Below are 24,632 nucleotides of genomic sequence, written 5' to 3' on the forward strand. Positions count from 1 at the left end.
CAAAGCAGGATTACCTAGGCAGGTCACATAGGTGTGCATCCGGACAGATCTTGAAATTCTCCAGAGAAGGAGACTCCACAACCTCCCTGGGCAGCCTGTTCCTGTGCTCCATCACCCTCATGGTAAAGTTTTTCCTCATGTTGAGGTGGAACTTCCTCCGTTCCGGTTTGTGTCCATTGCCCCTCATCTTTTCACAGGGTACTGCTGATAAAAGACTGGCCCCTTCTTCTTGGCATCTACTCTTCAGATATTTGCAAGCAGTAAGATCTCCTCTCAGTCCTCTTTTTCAGACTAAACAGCCCCCTTTCCTCATAAGAACCTGGCCTGTGGGGTAAGGGTCATGGTCCCTTTTAGGTAGTTCCTGTTGTTGAGCCACAACAAAATGTTTTTTTGTTGAGATCAGTTTCACAACTGCAAGTGACAGCAAGAGTGGTTCTGCAAACATGCTTTTTAACATTGAACTCTGTCACCAGAACAAGCAGCACCACAGCTCACAAGATACCTCCTCTTCTCGCCCATGAGATTTCAGGACTCATCAGGTGACTTTATGTAACATGTAGTACTCTGAAGTGGTAATATCCTTCCTACAGGCTGACTTTTGGCATGGTGTTCTTCAGACCACCAGATCTTTCTGTTTCTGCAACAGTTTTTTCAACTCGGACCCTGGAGTTGTGATACACTGAAGTTTATTTCCTATAAAAAACATGAGAGGTTTTCCAAAGTGCAGCTGAACTGCTGCTGCCAAAAAAAATTAATTAAAATCAATGGGAACTGGGCACTTAACTCCAAATCCCACTGAAATTAAATTAAATCCCCATCATCTCCTACAAGGACTTTGGTCTTAGGCTGGCAAACAACCCTATTCTTTCAGGTCAACAAGCAACTGTGTGTGGAGATCAGGTCATGGAGGCCTATGCTCTACCAACACCTCAACCCTTTTGCTATCAGCAGTCAAAATAAATGCTGCTGCTTGACCAGGGTTACAGAGAGAGTAAGAACTGTTGGGTTTGTAACGTGGTTTGTTTATTAAACTCAGTTTTCACTGAGGTCCTGAGCTGACAGAAATGTTTCCCAGGAAGACTGATAAACAGAAACAATTCATAAATATATATATATATCTTTCAAACACTGTAGGTATAAACAAATAAAAGCTCTGGTTTGCTGTTTTGGGAGGTCCTGTGTAACCAGCATTTTCAACTGGCCAGTTAGCAGCATGTGGGTTAACCAGTGAAGAATTTCCACTTGTTTTTAAATTATTAAATCCAGTGTTTTAAAATTATTGCTCATTATCAGACACAACCCCAAGATATAAAGGATGTTCATTAAAAATCCTCATTAACAGCAGGGACAGCACTTATTGACAGTACATGCAGCTTTATAGTGGAGTTTCTTTATGCAGCTGAGACCAAAACTTCCAGAAATTAATTAACATGTTGGGCAACCAATCTGAGGGTATCACAGGAGCCAAATTCTCAGCAGTTCTGACCTTGGCACCTTCCTAAAACCTACCTCCATTTAAGATGTCAGGCTGAGCACTCCTTGACACAAACCCCTCCAGACCACTACTAGCAGAGAACACAGCACCTAAATGTGCAAAGGCTTTGCTCCCCTCCCAGCTACGCAGTGTTCTGGCCTCTATGCAGGATTCCCCAGGAGCTGCCCAGCAGGGCTGCCGGGGGCAAGCGATGAGGAAGAGGACCAGTGCACAGAGAAACATCAGGGAGTTGTAGACAACTGAGGTATTTTTCCTCCCTTGCTGGTCCTTCTAGCTAGTTGGGTGGAGGGAGGGGGCAGCGGCAGATACCAGCAGAAGGTGGAAACGCAGATCTCTTCACAGTGCTTGCAGCTAGGGACATCTCAACTTTTGCAGCTACTGGTAGGAACGCCTTGATGTTGGGTTCGCCACATGCCTATTGCACACACTACTCAGCTAGAGGTCTACCACCTGGGCTATGCTACAGCAGTTCTTGCTCCCTTCTGCTTGGGAGCGCCTCCGGGCCAGCATCCACCTTCCAGTGCCCTCCTTGTGGGGCATGGTTCGCTGACCTCCTCGCGCTGCTTCAGCTGGCCCACTCACTTCTCTGCAAGAAAACAAGGAGCAGCACTACTTGTGCAAACCCCTTAGCAGAGGAGCCTTGTCCTGGAAGAAGGGAAACCTGAAGTCCATCTTGCACCAGCAAGGCACTTTCTTCAGGGCACCACAACAGAGATATGCTGTGGGGCCTTCTGGCTATCGTCCGCTCTTTCCCCGCTGGGTCTCTTCGGATACACTGTGCTGGCCATCTTGAAGAACTCATCTGCAGCATCCAGAGCTATGAGCCGGTCCTGCCAAAGCAACAGTGGTTTACAGTCACTACAGGCTGCTTTGGGCAGCTTCCCAGAAAGGGTGTTCCCTCCATGGCAGCTCTCAGGTTAAGTCAAGCATTAGGTCTAACCTTTTCCCATTTCATTAACAGACTGCAAGAGTACTTAGTTACACAGGCTTAAAGGAACTTGGTGGAGAGGTGGCAAGTTTGTGGTGCTACAGCACTGACCTTTCCAAGGAAGCTGAAGAGCCAGGTTACAAGTGTAACATCTCACAGGGATGCCCAGGAAACCACCATGTGAGTGTCCTCTGGTGCAGTTCACCTCTGCTCCCTGTCATGTGAGCTCACTTGCAGCAACAGGGCAGTGGGGAGGAAGGCATGCTCAAAACTACTCACCAGCACAAAGAGGTAGCGCTCAGAAAGCTCCCAGCTGGTTGGGAAGATGTTTGTCTCCTCAGACAACCTTAACAGGATGTCCCGGGCTTTGCTCATGTTCTGAGAGTCACTAATGATGCTGAGTTTGGTCACTGACAAGAGAGAGTCTGCTTCCTTCTGGAAACCTGGGAGGGACATGTGTTACAGAAATGAGTCAGACAGGTGGGCAGGATCGTCTCTGAAACCTCCAGCTCTTGCAAGGTTCCTTATTCCCTCTCCATTTTGGGCTGCTGTGCTCCCTACTTGCTCAGACAAACTAGTGTTTCTCTGAGACATGCCCCATGTCTGCACTTGGGGCAGGTATGAGCTTGCTGGTGGAGATAAAAAAAACATAAATCCATTCTTAGCAAGTTTCTAGTACAGCACTAGTTTTACAGAGAAGGTGTATGAGTCACCACTCAGGGTGGTGACTCAACTCCTGCATGCTCCTGATGCTGCCAGAGCTTTCAGGGCTAGTGGGGCTCCCTGAGCAGCCCAGTGACTACACCTATATGTTGTTAGGAGGTGACAGTGATAAAAAAACAGTGGTAATAATGGCTGCATGGGTTCCTGCAGCAGTCAGCATCTCTTATGGGAAGGGTGTCCAGGGAAGGAAAGAGGGAGGAGAGTGAATGCAGGGATCTTCATGTGTAATGGCTACATTAACTCTGTTCAGGTCCAGGGAGCTGGAGGTGACACATCTCACCTGAAAACACATACGGAGAAAGTGGTGGTCTTATGATTAAAGCACAGGTCTAGATAAGAAAAGATAGCAAGCTTCATATCTGGTTGCCCATCAAGCTTTGCTCAGGCCAAATGATCCCCAGCCTTGAGCTCCCCCACCCTTTGCAAAATAGCTCCAGAGCCACTGCAGACATGAGGGAGATGTGGGAGAGCATTTGTCAACGTGCAGTAGCAGATGTAAAGATGCCAAGTGCTCTCTCCTGCGTTTGGTTTGCACAGGCTGCTGGAGCACCCGGGTGAAGATGAATGCTGATACTGAGTTATGAATTTATAATGTTCCTCCCGTCCAGATGCCAGAAGGGCAGGTAGGGCAGGAGCAGTTGAGATACTCATCTCTTTTGCTCCCAGTGAGAATATCCTTGAATGGCCCAACAAGTGCACTCAACTCGCACATCCTCCTCCTGTTAGCTGCCAACCACCTCCAGAGCACCGTGCAAGTCACCAAGCTGACGTGCTGGTACCACACATCTCCTTGGCCCTGGTGTCACATGCTGTGTGCAGTGCCATGGGGAAAAGCAGGGCACACCCACCACTGCCTTCTCTAGAGGAGCAGCAGCTGAGCACACAGGCCCAGAGGGTGCAGTTCACTGTTTACAGGCTAGGAAACAGCAGGAGTAGGAGGGCCACTGTTGAGCAATTTCATTTGGTGAAAGAATATTTCAGGTTCACTTAGAAGCAAACAGAGTGGGTGATTTAGCTCTGATCAGCTGGCATGGGCTAAGGAAAGAAAACAAATGTATCTGCATTCAAATCTGAAAGGAATATTCATTTCTCCCTGCTTATCTCATTTAGAAAAACCCAGGCTGAACTCCCAGGTATTCCTGCCAAGTTTGCACAAGGAAGCTTGAAATGGATGTGTGTGCATGAATGGGCTTGAGAGGCTTTCCTGCTGGTCACGGTCTGTGGGCTTTGCGATGTGCCTACAGACACGGTGGCCCCATCTCCTCCCAGCCATGTGTGAGCCCTGGGAAGCCTCCCAGAAGCTCTCAGCTGCCATGGGGGCTTCCTGAGGGCACTGCTCAGCAACCTTGTTGTATTTTCCTCTCTCTATCAGTGTGATTTTGTGAAGCTGTTCCCATCCTCAGCCACTGAGGGACCTCTCATTCAGCACAACACAAATGATATCTTTCTGTTCTCTGGCTTACCTAAATCTTCCAAAATGTGTTTCCACCTGCTTCTCACTTCTTTTCGGGTCTGCCGTAAGGTATAAATATCATAGTTGAGCTTCTGCCATTCCTGCAAAGCACAGGGAGAAGAGACACTCAGTCATTTGCACATAGGGAGGTTTCTGCTGCTTTTCTAGGAATTTCAGTTTTTAGAAACAGAGCCAGAGTTGGACTGTTGATGTTGGGACTGAGGTGTAAAGGTCAATGGCCAAACTGCTGTTGCCCTTTGAAGAAATTACACTAACCACCATAGAACATTTTAGCTTGACATTTGGTACAGTACCTCTGTATCTTCTCTGCATATACAAAACTGGCTTTCAGTTACCTTGAAATGAGATTACAGAATTTAGTTTAGGCATTGCTGATGACCAAAGTAGTTTCCTCAGTCATAAGCAGAGAATGTAATTCCAGTGCTGTGCTGGAAATTACAGAATCACCGAATCATTACAGTTGGAAAAGACCTTTAATATCCTCAAGTCCAACCACCATCTAACTCTACCAAGTCTGGTGCTAAACCATGTCCCTTAGCATCTATGTGTCTATTAAACACCTCCAGGGATGGTGGTTCAGTCACCTCCCTGGGGAGCCTTTTCTAGTGTCTGATATCCCTTTCAGTGAAGAAGGTTCTTGTATTATCCAACCTACACCTCCCCTAGTGCAACTTGAGGTTATTTCCTCTCATCCTATCACTTGCTATTAGGAAGAAGAGACTGAAAACCACCTCACTACAACCTCCTTCAAGGTAGTAGTGCTGTCCTAGATGACAGAACAATATGAACTTCTACAAGTGGCTCATCTGAGAGACTTCAGCGTCTTTGATCCAATACCCCTTGGTCCATCAAACCTTGACACCCCAGCTAGTATCAAAACCTGAGGTTGTGACAATGCTTTATCTAGCCTTTACAGTTTGAGAAACCACAACCACATATTAATGATTACTTTCTACAAACTATTGCAACACCTTCTTTTCATTTCCTTACAGTTAACCTGGCATGACACATTTTCTTACAGCTGATGACAGCCCACTGGAAACCAAAGGCCAGAAAAATAGTCACTGCTCTCAATAGGGTCACACACACAATGGCTTCTCCAAATTACTCAGCCCTCTGTTTGGAATTTAACTGGAGTAGGCAGACTTTCAAAAGCACTAGAAAACAAGAAGAATCAACTTTTCTGAAGAGTAGCATGCCCTACTTTACAGAGCAGAGAAGTGGGATGCACATGGAAGGTTGAGAGCTGAGCTGGAGTCATTTGACATAGTAACTATTAGTGGCTGCCAGTTGCTGCCATTAATGCCTCACTTAACTACATAGCTTAAACGCCTGCACTTGACCTCAAGCTTTATAATGGGACACTGTCTGCAAGGGAAGGTTTTCAGGTTATTCATTAAAGTCACAGCAGCACAATTAAGCACATCTGTACAGGTGAGAATTCCTGGGGAAATGTGTGCATTCTGCAAGAAAACAGGAGCAACTTTCCCCAGCTGAGTTTAATCACTGCACAAACTGCAAAGGATGCATTTACAGAAGCATTCACAGAGCTTCCACATACCATCACTCAGATAATTTTGCTGCACTAATGACCTTAATGAATCTAATTTCTCAGCACCAGATTACTCTTGTAGAATAAATGAGTTTTAATCTATTCTGTCTCCCTGGGATTTTCCTATGTGACGAAGTGAGTTCAAAGAGGTTAAACAATACCCACAAAGGCAGGTTCTGTGTTAGAAATGCCAGTTTGTCTGATACCTGGTCCCTTCAGACTTGACTTGATTCAATAAAGAGCTGGAGATTTCTCAGTGTTTTTTCCCTGAACCTGGCTGACACACCACAACTGCAGAGAATTAAATAATGAGCCTGTTTTCTAGTCCAGTGACAGCTGCAGGAAGCCCTTGGAGATTATGCTTAGGAAGAAGCAGCTAGTGGGTTAAGACACTGGTGAACTCAGGTCAGGAGAGCAGGGGAAGAAACACCACTCTGTCTGCACTCTGGTCTGCACCACTTGTCCTCTCAGAGACCAAAATCAATCACCTTTGTTTTTAGCTTTGTGTTGGTGCTCACAACAAGCTAGTTTTGCTGATCAGAGGCACGTCTCTCTTGACCACAGTGGTACTTGAGAACAGCTTTACTGCTTGCACAGGAGAGCAGCCTCCTATCAAAACGCCTCTACAGCCCTCTCTCATGACACCAGCTCATAGATAGGAACTGACATCCTCTCAGTGAAAAAGAAAGGAGGGGGTTTATTGTATTAAAACTTACTGCAAGTTCATTGCAAACTTGAAAGTTTTTAAAAAGAGACTAAAAGCCTGCACAACACCTCAGTCACTGCAAGCAGGGGTGCTCAGAAATATCTCAGCCCACTCATGACCTCATGGTGTAAGCAGAAATGAGCAAATTAGCATAGACATGTGGTGGGGAAATAAGCTGTGTCTCTGCCCTCCTGCAGAGATAAACAAGTGCTTTACAGCAGACCATCGATCGATGGACACAGCCACTGTGATTCCAGACCTGCTTCACACTGCTGACTTAGCTGGGGGAGGAGGTGGAAAAGATGCTCCTCTTCCCAAAATGTGGTCTGTTGGCACCAGGCAGCAGCTTTCAGGGCTGCAGGGATTTACTCCTGTGGTAGTGAGCCAGACTCCTCACTAAGCTAAACATGCAGGGAAGCTGTTCTCTGATTTTCTCTGGATTAAGAGCAGCATGGTTTTCCCTTGTCTATTTTTGTTTGAAGGGAATCTAGGTTACAGCTTTCTTGTACATCACAGTTACTGAGCTGCATTATGGAAGCGAATACGGTCCCAGGGGACCTCTAACAGTATTCTGTTGGTGAAGAATTTGGGGAGTATGCAAGGAAGCAGCTTTGGTACAGAAAAATATGCTTAACAGTTGTACCTAGGGGTGCACCTCTTGTTTTGGTGGGATTTCTTTTGCCTGAGCACAGAGCTGGATCTGTATATGTTTCTGTAAAGAAAGCTGGGAGTAGTACGCTGTACATGGTGCAAGTCATTGAAAAGCAACTGGAGACAGCAGAGATTATCAGAATGAAGTTGGCCTCAGCAGCAGGCTGAGCTCTTGGAGGAACTCATGCCCTGCTCTCCATCAGCCCAACTGAGTTGTCCCAGGTGATTCCTTATAGCAGAGACATCCTAAATGCTGTGAGCAGATGGCTGTCCTCTGTGCTGCTTTAATAAGGAAATGAAGTTAAGAGCATCTTTCCACCCCTAAAATTAATGTATAAACCATCTCCCTTTAACTACACAGCAAAGGAACAGCAAAGCTTGTCCTGCTGGCACATAGGAATGGACATCAGAGACTTTGGGGAGGGTGTTCCCCATGCACATCCCATGAGTCACCAAGACATGACCATGTGGAGGGAGTGTTTGGTCAGGGCTGAGCAGCATCACGAGGCTGAGGCTACTCAGCACCCACTGCTAGGCAGCCCCAGGGCAAGCAGCCAGGGCTCCATGCCAAATCCCCTCTCCCTCAGCTGGGACAGGGATGGCTGCAGCATTCCAGGGCACTGGCAAGATGCAGGACAGAGCACACGGGTTCTGGGGCAGCCCTGGAGCAGGCTGCCCTCAGTGCCTCATGCTAGGCTGCCCTCAGTGCCTCATCCTAGGCTGGCTCCCTACCAGACCTGCTTGCAGTGAGGTGCCTGAGCCTGTAAACAGCCACTGGACATGCAGCTCTCTCCCCAAACTTGGCTTCACATTGCATTTCTCGTGTACCTCTGTTCCCTGTCCTGTTTCCTGCACCTGGAGTGGTGAGGAGGCTTCTTGCACACAGTACTGGGCAATTACCCCCTTGGTGTTCCTATGGGTATGGGACACCCCAGCAATGCATTCAAAGTCAATGCTTTAAGAAAAATACCCTTTTGCCAGAATCTGAACTAACCACAGGAAACCAAAGCAGGTTGCAGTTCCTGGCCCTGTGTTTTTGCAACCAGTTTTGCACTTTTAAACCTACATAGCAGGGGAAAACACACACCAGTGGGAAAACCGTTTGTGCACAAGTCAAGACTATCCTGGGAGCAGTTGGGAAACCCCAATGCCTCCCTCCTCTGAGCACTCAGCCCTTCAAACATTTACCCAGAAAACCTCTCCAGACTCTGCAGTGTGATGTACTAAATCTGTAAATGCTGGATGGAAGTGAGGAAACACTGGGCATGAAATGTAAGCCAGGTTGGTATATAACTGAGAGCTGCAGGATAAAAAGTGCCAAGAGAACAGGCAAGCACTGCCCAACTTTTCACCCCTGCTCATATGGAAATGCCCTGTTTAGTAAGTAGGTTTCCTTATGCTGCCAAAGCAATCCTTTTCCAAAGCCTTCTCCTTTATTCTTTTGAAAGCAATTGGTGTCACCCTTCTGGTCGAGAATGATTTTGGAAATTCAGTCAAAACAGAGTTGTCAGGCACGTACTGCAAAATACCAGTCCAGGTGAGTACCGTGCCACATCCAGGGATGTTCCCACTCTGCCTCTGCAACTAGCTCCACTGGAAGTAATTGAGTAAATACAAACTCTAGATCCTTGCTCATCTATTGAACCACCAACCCACATCTCAGCTTAGAACAAGTTTAAATTGGATTTGGTTTTAAGAGAGGCATGCAACCATTAAGAGGGTCAGTTCTGGGTTCCCTGACCAGCATTCCCAACCCTGGGCAAATCCTGTCACCTCTCTATGCCCCAGCAACAGCATGTCACAACACTGACCTTCTCTGGAACCTGTTAAAAAAAGAATAATCCTGTAGGAGCGAAGGGAGGAAGCAGAAAAATAGGTCTTGTCAGCTCCTTAATGGGTTTGCTGAGAGGATCATGCCTATGTAGCTCTGCTAGCCAGGCCTCCAGCAGAGATGCAGGTTGAGGAATTGTCTTTGCTAGTGGGGTTTATGATCCAACCTCCCCCAAGGGAATAAGCCAAAAAGAGAAGGAAACACTGCATTTACAATAAGCCATAAGAACAGTGTTCATTAAAAAAAAAAACTTTGTCATAAAAAAACTTCCTGTTAGTTCCTGTTCAGAGCCCCACAGCATAGCTGCCCTAAACCTGGCTCCTTCTCTAAAGCCAGTATTAGTGCAACAGCTCAGGCTTTCTGCCACTGCTGGGTAACTCCATGCACCCCATCAGAGGACACAGAGGCCCCAGGGCCACCACAAACTGGTTCTCATGGAGATGGGCATCTGCCACACCATGCACATAAGCCAAAGAAGCCCAGCTCTTGCTGTTGGCAGTGGAGGCACAGTCATCCCCCTTCCCCATAAAACACATTTCTCTGCACTAGCAGGGTACATGCTGGAACAGTGGTTTGGACTGTACCTAGGCAGCATCAAATAACATCCTGTTTTCCTAGAGGTCCCCATTTCACCTACAGATTTTTACTTTATGCTACAAGTTCAATGACACCGCAGAGCAGCAGCTGCAAACAAATGCTTTCTCAGTATTTGAAATGTTGACCACCAACCTTCAAAAGCTTTGCTGACAGCTTTGATCTCCACAGGCTGCATCACTTTTACTAGCCCCTTAAGCCAGCCCTTCAGCAACAGCTTTTCTGGTTTTCTCAGTACACACCCTCAGCCACACTTTTCTTCTGAATGTGCATCCAGGCAAATTGCACTCATTGGTCTCAAGCAGAGAGAAATGCCAAGTGGCAGCTTCCTCAGTCCATGTGATTTTAGGAGGCTTCAGCAAACCCTCCCTCATCTGCCTGCTGCACAGTGGGTTTGGCAACAGTTAGGTCCCCCAGCAGGCTCCACCTCAGTCCATGTGATTTTAGGAGGTCCCAGCAAACCCTCCCTCATCTACCTATTGCACAGTGGGTTAGGCAACAGTTAGGTGCTCCAGCAGGCTCCACCTCAGTTTGTGTGATTTTAGGAGGCCCCAGCAAACCCTGCCCCATCTGCCTATTGCACAGTGGATCTGGCAACAGTTAGGTGCTCCAGCAGGCTCCACCTCAGTCCATGGCCCCATGAGCTGTCACTCCCAGTGCATAGCATCGAACAAGTGGGTGTTGAAACCCTACCCAGGATATCATGGTGCTTGCTTTGAAGAGCATGCTGCCCTAGTTCAGTAAGAAGCAGGGTGGAGCAGCCATGCAATCCTTACTAAGGATCCTTACCAAGCTAAGGTCACATTGAGTTTGGCCTGGAGCTGCCACATTTCCTGGAGCAGGGCCATTGGGAAGAGGCAGGGAGAAGAAACAGCTCTGCATAGATTGGGTATTGGTCCAGCCCCATGGCAGGAGTGAGGAACTGGCCCTGAAGGAGGACACCAAAGTTGTGAGTTGCTGGCAGCCCCATGACAAAAGATCTAACACAGAGAAACTTGACTGAGCTTCAGGGTGCACTTGGTGTTGGAGTGCCTGGCCCTTCACACACACAGTTTAGTTTATTCATTTACAGCAATCCACAATGCAGAGGTGTCCTGGCCTGGAAAGAGCCATCCTGGATTACACCCACTGACCTCCAGCTCTGTGCTGATGTCACCACTGCATCCTGGCCCACCGCTTCTCCCATCCTAGCTCACAGCACTTTGTCACTATGTGAACAACCATTTTAAAAGAAGAGAAAATTCCCAGGAAAGCAGAAGTGGCTTGGGCAGATTAAGAAGAACACAATATTGGTTTGAAGCTGAGGTGGTGCCATACAGATAAAGCACACATGATATAGCACAACCTGCTCTTTGGCATCCTTCTAAAGTCTCCTGTAGCAGGAGACTGCTAAGATAAAGGTGGGAAATGGCAAAGCATAGAGTAAGTACACAGAACACTGAAATGCCTTTGTTAAGGAGCAGAAATACAGGGAGTAGTTGTCCTTTCAGTCTGATTTTAACTAAGAGAAAAAAAAAGAACTTGTGGTTTTGTAATGCTTGTGTACTGCACAAACATGAAACTGCTCGTCAGTTCCCTGTCCTGCAACATCCCCATGCTCTCCCCAGGGACTTTGGGAGCAGAGCAGCTCCCAAAGCAGATTATGGCTTTTGCAGCTCAGTGCTGTTTCGCCATTAAACTTTATTTTTTCTCTCTCTCAGTCTCATAAGGAAGGGAGGGCAGCACAATATGGCCTGGTTTTGAAATGCTCACTGGAGTAAGGAGAGATCTCAGCACCCAGGGCTGAATGCAGGAATATTGGCTTTGCCAGCCAAGTCCCTCCATGCCCTGCTATCCAGAAAAAGGTGCAGCTGGAAACTGCAGCAGCTTACCAGGCTTATACATCATGCCTCAGTTTCCCTAAAAAAAGAGAGCCCACAGACAGGTTGGCCATCACTAGCTGCAAAGGGCACTGTGCCATAATTCAAATCAAGTGTAGCATGTGTTGGCTTTCTTCAAAGTCAGCCTGATGGTGTACTCCTTGTGCTTTTTATTAATTGCATTGCACAAAAAAACAGGGTATGTGTACTTGTACTTGTTGTGGAGAGGAAGTCTCATGCTCTTTGTACTTTCCTTTCTCACTTGCAGGCACAGCGGCTGCTCAGACCATCTAAAACCCCTCCAGATATGCTGCAAACAGGGCAAAAGCATGGGATTTAGGAGAAATAGGTATGCTGAGTTTGGCTTTCCTGCTCACCCATAACTGATCCTCTCCTCTGCAAGCCGAGCAAGGCTGACACAACTTTCCTTTGCCCAGGGAAATGTCTTTTTAGCAGCCTATCCACTTATGATACTGTTTTATAACTAATAACAGCCTTTATGAGGCCTGCCTCATAATGAGCCCTACACTGAGCTAAAAGGCCGCTCACATGGTTGCAGGCTGAAATCAGTGCTGCCCTGAAATACACCCAGCTCTACAACAACCCAGGACTGCTGAAGCCTCCTAAACAGGCTTGTCCTTTATTCCTTCAGCCAGTTTTGAGCTGGTTGAAGCTCCCTAAGACAAGCAATGACAAAGTAGAGAAAGCAGCGGTGGGGAGGGAAAAGGATACCTGCACTTATACATGCATTGTTACATACCCATCTATGTTAAACACCACAATTAATCCAATCCTCACCAAAAATGTCCCAAAATATTACATGGGGACTCTGGCCAACAGTATACAAGAATTGCATTACCTCATTTGAGGTTTTAAAGATTGTAATCTTGCTCTCAGCCATACCTCTGGACTTCTTGGGAAAGATAAGCTAGCTGTTGGGTAAAGGGGAATATCACTGCAGGAAGAGTTACAGCCCTGCAGCAGGATCAGGGTGAAACTAAATGTGAAGCCTGAAGGCTTTCCTGCAAACATTTTGAAGTCTTAAAAGCAATCAGAGAGGCAAAAACAGTGTGTCACTGTTTGCTACAGCCTGCTCCTAATCAGGCTGCTGAAATCTCCTCTGCGCTGAAGGAAACCGGGGCTGCAGAACAGCCTTTATGTAACAGTGATGACTTTCCCCTCATGCCCTGAGAGCTGTGCCAGCTCTCTGCTCCTCAGTAATTGCCACATAACCCATCAGAGGAGTATCTAACTTGACACGCCACTGGAGCGGCAGCTCAGCTGCAGGCACAGCTGCCATTGCTGGGCAAACACCACTACAGGCAGGGCAAATGCCAGTCCCATCACAGAAACACCAATCCAGACCAAAAAAAAGCAGCCAGTGAAGCTAGGAAATCGAGCTGAGGGTCCTAGTGCTACCACTACATGTTTGTGGGTGGTGGTGGTAGAAGTGCTTGCAAGGCACGGTGCACTCCAGCTCAGGGTGGCTCTCCTGGCTCAGCTGCCGGAGTCATCCCCAAGGGATGAGATGAAACAGATGCATCCACACCAGATACAGGATGAAAGGTGACAGAGTAGATATGGAGGACAAGAGAGCAGATGGGAAGACCTGATGTCTACAGGAGCCACACTGGGGGACTTTGAGGCCCTTGCAGCAGCTTAACGAGTGCTTAAATAAAGGCACCACTGAGCACTAAGCCTGGGTCGGTGGTGAAACCAAGCGGAAGGAACAGCTCCGCCTCACCTCCGAGTCCTTGTCCAGCTGGTTCCTGACCACGATCATGTTGTACAGCACCCGATCATCGTCCGCCTCCGTGTGGGTCATGTCATGTGGGGTGCTCCACAGGTTCTGTTCCTCGTCCCGCGCCAGCGTGGCTCCAAAGGAGGCGTAGGGGTTGTTGTTACTGCGGAGAGGAGGAGAGACAAGACAGCGTTAGCTACTGCAGTATCATGCTGCCTCCTTTTACCTTCCCAAGGGACATTGTGACATTCCCTCTTGCAGCCCAATGGCCTGACTGGAAGAGGGGAGGAAGAGGAAGAGTGGGGAATAGGAAGACTGTCAAAAATGTTTTACCTTGGCAAACATCCTGATCGATGGCTGAAACCAGGCAGTGCTGCTACAAAAGACTGTCAGGCACCCAAATTCACTAAAGACACTGTCTAATGAGCAGCTAGGATGGAGGAACTGTGAGCATCCATCTGCCAGGGTGAAAGGTGGCATCTCCTCATTGCTCCTGCAGCCCCCCGCCCTGCTTCCCATCACACCTTCTCAACCTAAACCCTGGACAAGCCCTCCCAGCCTCTCTGACCTTTACATGGGAACAGTTCTAATTAACTAAGACTCAAAAATCCCAGCAGCTCTGGAGGGTATTTTATCGCTGCCCAGCTAACCCTGCAGCTGTGCCAAGATCCCAGCAGCATGGTCTGTCCCCACAGAGACTTTGTGAGCAGCGCAGCAGGCAAAGAGAGGCCTGTGAACACCTCTCTATTGCCTCCTGACCAAAGGAGCGGTTTCTACCCATCTTCTCACCAAAGGCACTGCCACTGGGCAGTTTTATTTCAGACAAAACATGTGCCACCTCTGCTGAAGGAGCTAGGACTGGCTAGCCTGGGGAAGAGATGGTTCCCTGATGTGAGGGAGCAGAGAAGATGGAGTCATACCCTCCTCAGTGATGCTCTATGAGAGAACACCCACTGAAATACAGGAAATTCTGTTTAATCATCAGAAGGGTGGGTGAACACCAGTAGAGGCTGCTAAGAGAGGTTGTGGAATTTCCATCCTTGAAGACACTCCAAACCTGACTGGACAGGGTCCAGCCCACTCCAGCTGATCCTGCTCAAGCAGGGGATGAACTGGATGCTTTCCAGGGGTCCCACATCCATGACCATGTTTCTGTGACCCTGCAGCTCTCTTCCCTCCCCAGCAGCCCAAACCCTACCATATCTAGCAGGCAATCTTCCCAGGTGCCCCTGACTGCAGCACCTCCTACTTGAGAGGGACAATAATGCACTGAGCTGCATAAGGACCTGTGCCAAAGCACAGAAAGAACATTTAGCCCCATCATTATTTGGGAATGGAAACATCCTCAGCCTGCTTGTGAATTCCAGGCTTGATTTCTTTAGCGGTCAGCAAAGCAGAGCATCATCTTCTGGAAAGGTTGTCCCTGCTGAGGCAAGTAGCTTTGCTCTACACTCTTTCATGGTTTGTGGCTTTATGTTGCTACTGGGATGTGTATTTTTTGTATAGGGTTATTCAATTCTGCCAGGAGAACTCTTAGCAGAGGATTTTCATAATGTTTGTAAACAAGATGGCCAGACACTTGAGCAGAACCACACGAACAGAGAAGTATTTTCAGCCTTACCCAACAGTCTCATCAGCCATCCTATTGCAATTGCTGGTCACTCCTTGTTAGAGCAACCCATTGTTTATTCTATTTGCTACCCAAACCCCATTCCTTTAGCATCCAGGGAAACCTCAGATAACCCTGTGGGCACTTTAGCTATGATGTCAAGCCATTAAAAAAATGCTAAGAGGAGCGCAAGTAAAATAAGAAAAAACCAAAACATTCACATCAGCATTCCTGCAGGAAGGTTAATTAGACTTTCAACAAACCAAAACCTGACCAACAGGTAATAAGGGAAAAGATAATCTCTTACAATCTCTCATTAAAGACAAACAAACAAACATAACTTGGAGGGTGTGGATGGCATAACTCAGCAGATCCTACACTGGAGCCAGCATGGATTCACTCAAACCATCTTTCAAAGGTGGAGCAGCCAGGATCCCAGCCTAGAAGGGATCATTCAGGAGCCAGCTGTTTCATTAGTGAGAGTTTGGTCCCAACTTGTCTTCCAGAGGCTTCTTCCCACTCTGTGACTTACTGGTTCCCTTAACATCTGACTTATTTGGAAAAAAAACAGTATTTGCAATAAGATTAACATGCCTTAACTTTTACAAGCCACTCCCTCACAGCTTGCAAAACACTTCTCAATGCATCTCTTTCCAGATCATGGCATGGAGCAGCCAGCAGTCTGTAAGCGATGCAGGCAATGCCCAGAAGCTTGCAAACCCATGCAAACATGGAGAGATATGCCAACACTGAGCACCTCCAGAGCATGGTGGACTTCCAAGGAATATTTAAAATTAAAAACTGGGAGGGAAAAATGGAACACCTGAATGGCAGCCTGCTTTTCATTTTACAGGAGCCTCCAGGGGACCAGAAGGGACTCAGACCATTTCACATTCTGGGCTTTGTGCAGGAAATGGTGAGCTAATTCTTCATTGATAAGTTTCTGCATTCAGCCCAGATTAAACTAGCTCTAGGATTCACCATCCAAGCCAGATCCCACCTTCGTGGATGGAGAGACAGACAGGCAACCTGGATGCTGTGCTGCTGCAGAAGCATCTGTGCTTTGACCAGGGTTTCTTTTCCCAGCCCCACACTAGTGCTGTGCCTACACCCAAGCTCATCCCCACCTCCATGTGCAATGCTGGCTGCTCTCGCTGCCCTTGTCAAGGGTTACAGCCATCCTTGTACAGGCTCAGGTAATACATGGACCTATTTATACACACATCACCTCCTCCACACTGCTTTCCTCTTTGACACATTGGATTTACGAGGCTGCAACCATTCCTTTTGGGGAAAATAAGGTAAAAAGTCATATAAAGTCAACATTTTGGTAGCAACACTAGCTTCCAAAAGCTGAAGCTCAGCTAAAAGATATGAAATCTCAAGCAAGTCAATTCATTTGAAGCAGCACTGCAATAAAAATGGAAGTATGGTAAGTGTGCTTCTGCAAGATCCCCCCTTTGAAATGAAACCCTAATGCCTCCTGAAGAGGGACAAGCCAGCGATTAGGCTGGTAGCTCAACTACACTGGCACAGTTGTGCAAGCAGGTGCCTTCTGAATGCCCAGCATTTATGCAGGCTTTCCTGCTTACAGCCAGCATTAATTGGATCACCAGCAGAAGGCATGTTACTAAAGAAAGGTGCCCGGTGAGGGACAGCTGCCCTGGCCAGCAAGGAGCCTCTCCACACATGAGCTTGGCTCACATTAGGCTAATGCCAATTTCCTGAGCAGAAGGCCCCATACTCAGGATTATCTGGTTAATATTTAGGTAACTCCTTTAACAGCATGAAATCAGGACATTTCAAACCCTGTGGCTGGCTCTGCTACAATCTGATACCTATGTAGGCCACACTGGGAGCATCCCACCCTTCTTCTTGAAATGCCCCACCGATGTCCCAGAGAAGGCACGGTCCCTGCACTATCGCAGGGCTGGGGTACCCACTGAAGACATCCGAGGCAGCCAGGACCCCGGCTGGCAGCCGAGGAAGGAAGAAGAGGTGCCACAAACCCCATACACGGATGTTTTGCAACACTCCAAACCTCCTTACATGCTTGCACAGCTCCCAGCTCTTATCCACGACTCCGAGCTTCATATTTTCATACACAAACACACACCCTCCACCCCCAACCCCACGGCTCCGTTCACAAGACGGATACGACCGACAGCGGGAGAGAAAGATCTGCTCTGCAAGCATCGGTAGACACGCTGCTTTCACATAAAGCTGGTTCCAGCAGTGCCTTGTTCTCTCCTTGCCAACATCCTCGACCCAGGAGCTGAGCTCTGTGCAGATCGTGGGATCTGACTCCCTGACTAGTGATGCAGAGACCCCCTTTTTGTTCATCGCCTCGGCCTCTATTGAAATCCCACCCTGGAAAGACAAAAGCTAGGCGGTTCCTATGGCAAGGGGGGCATGGGAACACGGCAGGGATGCCGCTCTGTGTTTGCTTGCCGCAGCTCGGCCACAACCCCCGCCATGGCCGGCAGCAACCCGCCCTGCATCCCCGGTGTCAGAAATCCCCGAGCCGACCCGGTAGCTTGTTACCGCCGGCAGAACACGGTTCGAGCCTCTCCGGCTCTTGCAGCGCAGAGATGGCCCCGCGGAGGTTCCAGTTAAAGCACTGGAGACTGGGTTTGGGGGGAAACGGGGCTGGGCTTGCGCCAGCCAACCTGCGGGAAAGCGCCCGGCCGCTGCCGGAGTGAAGGCGATGAGGGGCACACAGGTGGCTGTGGACCAGGAGCATCCCTTCACCCGCGCAAGGTGAGCAGGGGCTCAGCCCCATCCCTCCAAGGCGACCGGGGGTTAAGGAAGGGGCCGGGGGAGTCTCACCTGATCAAAGGCTCCTTCTCGGGCGGCGCCGCCTCCCCTCGGCAGCATCCGAAGCAATCGCCCAGCGATCGCAGCCAGGACCCCAGCCCCATCAGCGCCGCTGGAGAGCTGCGCTGGGCGGCCCGGGATGGGCTCGGCCCGCCCCAAGATCAGCCCGCCCCAGCCCCAGGCCCGGCCCCGGTCCCGGCCCCGCAGCGCCGCCGCCGCCGGAGCGTGGCATTGCCGGCTGCGGCGCCTCCCCCACCGCCCCGCCGTCCTGGCCCGCCAGCCGCTGCCACGGCGACCCTGCGCGGGTTCACTCGGTGACAGAGCCTCTGCTCCCGCCTGCACCTTCCTGCGTCTTCCTGAGACCACCTGCACTTTCCTGCACCCTCCTGAGCCCTCCGGCTCTCTGCCACATCCTCCTGCTCGCTGCTGCATCTTCCTCAGCCCTCCTGCACCATCCCGCTCTCTGCTGCATCCCCCTGAGCCCTCCTGCTCCCGCCTATTGTGTGCTGTATCCTCCTGAGCCCTCCTGCACCCTCTTGCATTCTCTCATACCCTCCTACACTCTCCCACATCCTCTTGTGCTTTCACACATCTTCCCACATCCTCATGCACCCCGCTGCACACCCCTGCATACTCCTGCACCTTCTTGCATACCCCTGCCCACTCCCACACCCTTCTGCATCCTCCTATAGTTTCCTGCACCCTCCTCAATGCCTGTTTCAGATGCGGCAGGGGGGCCAGAGGCTGGGAATGCACATCTGAAACAGGCCTCCACTGGCCAACACAGCATGGCCAGACAACAGAAATTCCCCCTTCCCAGTCTTCCCCACCATTACACTTCTAAGCTTGTTCCTGCTGGGCTGTGATCCTGGGCACTGCAATGGGAAATGGGCAGGAGGTGAGGGATTCAACCATGTCCTGGTGCAGGGATTATTGGAGTAAGGAGAGAAGAGCCTAAAAGGACATTCCCTTTCCTTTTATTTTCTCCTTTTCTTATATGGAATATTCCCATTGCATGCCTAGCTTAGACCCCAAGGAAGAAGAAAAGAAATCTTAAATACTGAATTAAAATGGGCCTGGATCCCATTTAATCACCATAAGTTTGATGGCATTTCAGAACAGACCATCAAGTATCAACCAAGCTGCAAAGCAATTGGTCTAAGTGTGGTCGACCATGCATGTCCCAAATAGTCATTTAATTTTAGCACAGCAGCTTCCTGACACTAATGAAATTTTTGCTTATCCTAGCAGATATAGTAATATAATCTACTCTATCATTGTGCCCAGCACACACTTTTTCACAAGGAAAATTGAAATAAAATAAATTTGTACTCACATTTATCTCCCTCTTTTTAGTTTCAGGGCTTGTTCAGTCACCATCAGTGAATTTATGGTCCCCTGGAGACCCTAGAGCCCCAGCAAGTGAGGTTTTGTCCCAGACAGGACACAAGCCAGTTTGTCACAGTCTTGAAAACACCCTAAAGGAATTTACTTAACTTGAGGACTTTGTAACACCCAAATCCAACCCTGGTGAGGTTTCTCTGCTGGTTACTTCGCATGGTGGATGAAGCACGGAGGCTCTCAGACTCCTGCCAGGGTGCAGAAGCAACTGGAGTCAGAAAGGGGAATTCAGCTGGAGAACATTTAGGAGGAGTCAACTAAAGCACACAGCACCGCAACCATCACATACAAACCCAGGCACCATCAGTACTAGCTTTTCCTAGGGACTCACCTCCCTGCTCCAATTCTGTGTCCACCTGAGGAGACTGGAAGTGGAAAACCTCTGGACACCTGAAACACAGGGGCTGAAGCTGCAGGTAGAGGTGCATGGTGCTTCCCAGCTATTGCAGGACTGTCTAAAGTGCCTAATCCTGGTCTTCCAGGATTTGACACTCTCCAGAAAAAAAGCCTGGAGCCCAAAAGTCCTCTGTGTCTCTTTTGTTTGCTCCCAAGTGTCTAAAAATAATCATTTCTGGTAAGCAGAAGAGAAACTCCACTGTCAAAACATTGGTGGGCTTCTTCTCCTGCCCAGCTCCAGCCCCATCTCAAAGCTGCTGCATTGGAAGCTGTGGATGGTGGTGAATTTTGAAAGCAAAAGCCAACAGCACCACAAAGCTGATGGAACTGTCAAGATCCTGTTGGGAAACAGCTCCACCTGCAAGCACCAAAATCACCATCTGGTACCTTTGCATGGGCTACCTTGGGAACCCACTTGGCATAGAGGGCTGCAGGGGTGGGCTGCAGTGCCAACAAGGTGAGTTGGGACATTGGGGTCTGTTTAAGGTTATCAGGTAATGAGAGATGAATGTCTCTACAGTTACAAAGGTATTGGAGACAAGGACAAGCTGTTGGTGCTGCTTTCCTCAGCAAATAAAGATGTAAGAGGAGCCAGGAAGCGCAGAGGAACCTCCAGTCTCTGTGTGGGAAATGGGAGATCTCGGCATGCTCTGCCATGGATTCTCAGGTGTACTGGTTTGAGGCCAGCCAGAACATCTCTTGCCCCGAAAGGGACAAAAGAATGACACTCACAAACGGATTGGAGAGTGGTGGAAAAAAGTTAAAATGGAAAAACGAATTGGTGAAGCTACAGAAAACTACAAACTACAAAGCATAGTGGAAAAGAACATCCTAAAGCATACAGAATCCCCTCACAGGATTCCCAAAAGCTTCCCAGTCCTCCCTTCCTCCCACCTGAGGGTCTACCCAACCCCTCAGGGCTCTTCCTTCCCCCCCCCTCCTACTGCTAGGCAAGTCTCAGGCTGGCCAGGTCTGAGACTGCCCCCCCTCCATTCTCCTCCTGGCATTAGGCCTAGTCAGGCCTAAGAGGCCTTGAGGATACTCCCCCGGCATTACCCGATAAGAGAGGACATCTCCCATGGGAGCAGAGGGAAGAAAGAGGAAGAGAATGACTCTGCAGATGGCCTTATAGGGCGCAGGATTTATGGGTAGAAATACGTCGTTTCCTGTGTCCACCCCTCTGGGTGGGCACCCAGGACACCAGAGGTGTATCTCATGTAGCAGTGGCAGGGGGCACCCAGCCTAAACTGCCACATCAGGTGATTTCTAAATTTCACTTCATTCATCTGCCCCACAATCAGTCTTCCCATCTTCCTTAATTAAAAGGTGAAATGATGAGAGGAGGACTTGTTGCTTAGTGTTTCCAGAAGCTCCCAGTGCTGGAGCTTTGCTCTCAGCCACGGCTTCCAGCTCCCCCATGCTCTGTGTTTCAGTCATTCACAAGGATTTATGGCAGGATGAGCTAAGGGCGGAGGCAGGATTTCAAAGTCAAGGGCTCTCTCCTCTGCAGATTTCCTCTTCTGCCCTTGAGCTTGCCCCTGCCTGCCTTTATTTTTCTCCAGCCTTTTGTGTGCTTGATCATGAGAACAGCCAGGCGACGTGCTGGCTGCTGTTAAAAGGATCCGGTAATTGGCCGTGACACTTAACGGGCACGGATGCATGCTCCCCAAAATAAACACTGCTGCAGAGATTCCCCTCTCCTTCCCCTCTCCCTCAGTGGTTGATCCACTGGGTCCCTCTCTCATCTGTGCTCTCTTTCTACATGAGTGTTGATTTTTTCTGGATTGCAGATGCCAGGGGCAAGGACGGCCCCAACCCCAGCTGAGACCTCAAGGAAGAGTTAGAGCACACAGAGCCTCTCAATCAGCTGAGACATCCTTGGTTTCTGGCTAACTCCCTTCCCTACAAGGAGATTTTATCCCATGCTCCACTGCTTGTAAGCCAAGAGAATTATGCTCTTCATTAATTTAAAGTCTGAGCCCTCTAGATTTAAGAAGAGCCTTGCAGAAATACCAAGTGTTTTCCAGTTCCTTTATTCCTTGTTGTGATAATAAATCTTGTTCCTTTTCCATTAGAGAACAAATAAACAGAGGGAAGTCTCTTGAGAGCTGAAGCCTTACTGGGGTCTTAAAACTAAGTAATTTCCTTCACAAGGTAAGAGAAATATCACCAGCTTCTTGCAGTGTAAATAACTCAGGTGACAGAGACAGAAGAGATGCTCCAGGGCACAGTGTGCCTTGACTATTTTGCTCATTCTCCCTTGGGCATTGAGGTCTCGTTACATACTTGGTGGAGTGGGACTCCAAGGTGGAGAGATTTACTACCTATTTCTTTATTGCTAGTGAGCAAGAGCCTGTTGGACTCTTTTGACTCCGGGCAATACTTACCATAGAATGGTTTGGGTTGGCTGCCCTACCAAGGGCAGGGACACCTCCTACTAGACTAGGTTGCTTGTGGCCAGGCCCAACCCGGTTTTGAACACTTTCAAGGTTGAAGCCTCATGTCTTCCACACTCAAAGGATCTTGGGTAGGTAGGAGGATGGTACCAGCCCCATTCTGGATCAGTATCCTGAGGATGGGCAGATTGGCCCTCCCTGCAGCAACTCCTCACCCTTTCTGCCCACCCTCTGGGCATCCTCCCTCCAGCATGGCAAAGAGCTGTCCAGTCAACCAAACCTGAAATTAAAACAATTAAATTTGGAAATTAAATGTAGCACCAAAACAGGGTGATTTACCTCCTCTTCCTTTAGCCCCATGCCTCAGGCAACCCACTTGCAGGGTTCAGTGCCACCAAGCCAGTGCTGTGTAGGATGGACCTGAGCATTTTCAACAGGTCGTGTTGAGGAGTCAGAGCAATGGCAGGTGAAATAGAGCTCCAGACATCACCAGGACTGGCAACAGTGTGAGCACAGCACATTCCTTGATAAATATACTGGGTCTGGATTTATTCTCCCAGGATAATGCCTTGGACCTCATTACAAGCATTAAGGATGGTGCCAATGTGTGCGCTGGGATCCTACAGGTCCCAGTTCCTCTTGGGAATTGCCCAGTATTCAAAATCCCTACAAACAGGGCTGCATGCCACATCGCTGCTTTGTCCAGATGTGAAGGTCCTTTGTCTTCCTCACAGGGGCAGGATGCAGTGGTGCTGCTGAAGGACAAGCAGCAAGCCAGTGGTTGCAGGCTACAGAACTGCTGCAATTTTAAGGTCTCTGTTCAAAGACAGGGCCAAACAAGGCTGGTCCCTTTCCCAGGGAAAGGAGATTCAGGAGTCACTTCATCTATGAGAGTCCTGCAGCATTACCCTTATGCAACTGCTTGTAAGAGCTGTTCAGTCCAAGGAAAGGAAGGGAATGAGAAAAGTATGAGTATCCCAAGTACCCCAAACTTGCTCAGGTACCACACATCTTCTTGGCACCTTGAGCTTAGCAAGATGTGGTTCAGGGGTGTCCCTTTCCATTCATACCTAGTAGCAACCAAAATAAAATTCCCTAGTGAGGATGCAGTGGGCCAGACATGGAGGTTTTCCTCAAATTCCTCTAGGTAGGTGTGGAAAGTGACCTGGAGTGTTTTCCACATGTGGGATTATCCACAGAAAAGGTGGAGAATTGAACACTCTGAGCAAGACATTTTGGAATTGCTTCAGTACTTCGAGCCTCAGAAATTGGGAGATGCTCTGAAAGGTGCAGCTCAGTTTGTCTGACAGTATCTGAGCCCTGTGGGCAGGATCCTATGGGCAAAGGCTGGCACAGGAGTGGTGTAAGATGAAGGTGAGGGGGACACTGACTTCATTGCAGAGAAGGAGGGTGGAAGGAGGGTGAATGGCACTTAGGGAAAAGAAAAAAAAAACTCAAAATGAGCTATAAATCTGCCTAGGTAAAAACAAACAAAAAAAAAAAAAAAAAAAAAAAACAAAAACAAAAAAACCCCACCAACCTGCAGGGCTCAGAGTGGCTGCGCTTAAAATACAGGTATGGAGAAAATAAACGAGGAATTGTTTTCCATTTGATAAACAGATCCCATTAGTTAGAAGGTCTTTATGAGTTTTGTAACACATTGTATAGCTGCAGAGGAAGCACTTCTACAAAGTGAAATTAGGAAAGATTTTTCTGCCAGAAGTTATTGCTGGGGATGATGTGAACACAACTACAGAGAGAGGCTTGCTCTGAGAGTGACATTGGTACTCTGGAGAAACCAGAGCAGGTCTTCCCCGTGGGCACCAGAACAGGGTGGAAGGGGGAAAGAAATCTTCAGAAATATCAAAGCACCTGGCTAAGGTGATGTCAGAGGTTTTGTTCTCATGTGGCAGTGCTGCTTCCCTTGCATGTCAGGTCATTACACTGAGAAAAAGAATGGGCACCTCAGGACATCATCCCTTCCTGCCATGCTCACCAAAGCACAGACAAAATTAGGGTACCTAACCCCCCAGAAGGCGGGGCTCCTGCCAGATGCTGCATAACACTGTGAGTTGTGAAGTTATGGGGGCCTTTGGTGCTTGTGCTGTTTTTTCTCTTGGTGCAGGTGTGCACCTGGTACAGCTCAGCAGCAGGTGACCCAAATGAGATATTTAGGACACAAGCCTGGCAATTTCAAGCCAGGCTCTGATTCAGCAAACAGCTTCAAGTCTCCATGTCTAGCCCCTGGAGAAGTTCCACTGATTTCTCTTCAAGTTAGAAGGGGCCTAAAGGCTGTGCTAAGGTTCACAACTACAGTGTAAAATCCAGACTGAAGTAAATGTGCTTCACAGGAAACGTGGCTCCGCTGGCTTCAGCTCGATGTAGCTGGCATCACTCCTAACGTGCCAAGGGGATAAAATCCTGCCCTAAATCAGGACAGGGACTTTGTATAGTCCTGA

General features: G+C 48.6%; 1 protein-coding gene across 1 annotated transcript; it reads right to left on the reverse strand.

Moving 5' to 3' along the window:
- Positions 1 to 2,190: 2,190 nt before the first annotated feature.
- Positions 2,191 to 18,084, reverse strand: MREG (melanoregulin). The gene is made up of 5 exons (XM_054380916.1): positions 17,993 to 18,084; positions 13,558 to 13,717; positions 4,610 to 4,700; positions 2,703 to 2,866; positions 2,191 to 2,325 (listed from the first exon to the last, which is right to left on the reverse strand). The coding sequence occupies exons 1-5, from the start codon at positions 18,082 to 18,084 to the stop codon at positions 2,191 to 2,193; spliced, it is 642 nt and encodes a 213-aa protein (XP_054236891.1).
- Between the last annotated feature and the right edge of the window lie 6,548 nt (positions 18,085 to 24,632).

Source organism: Indicator indicator, chromosome 5 (genome assembly GCF_027791375.1).
Source record: "Indicator indicator isolate 239-I01 chromosome 5, UM_Iind_1.1, whole genome shotgun sequence".
Taxonomy (NCBI): Eukaryota; Metazoa; Chordata; class Aves; order Piciformes; family Indicatoridae; genus Indicator; species Indicator indicator.

Bases quoted from the DNA above. Each gene is read 5' to 3' on its own strand.
- MREG (XM_054380916.1), bottom strand. From the start codon at position 18,084: ATGGGGCTGGGGTCCTGGCTGCGATCGCTGGGCGATTGCTTCGGATGC. The intron at 2,867-4,609 runs GTAAGCCAGAGA...TGTCCCTCCCAG, and splicing joins ACACATTTTGGAAGATTTAG to GTTTCCAGAAGGAAGCAGAC. The intron at 2,326-2,702 runs GTGAGTAGTTTT...TTGCTTTGGCAG, and splicing joins AGCGCTACCTCTTTGTGCTG to GACCGGCTCATAGCTCTGGA.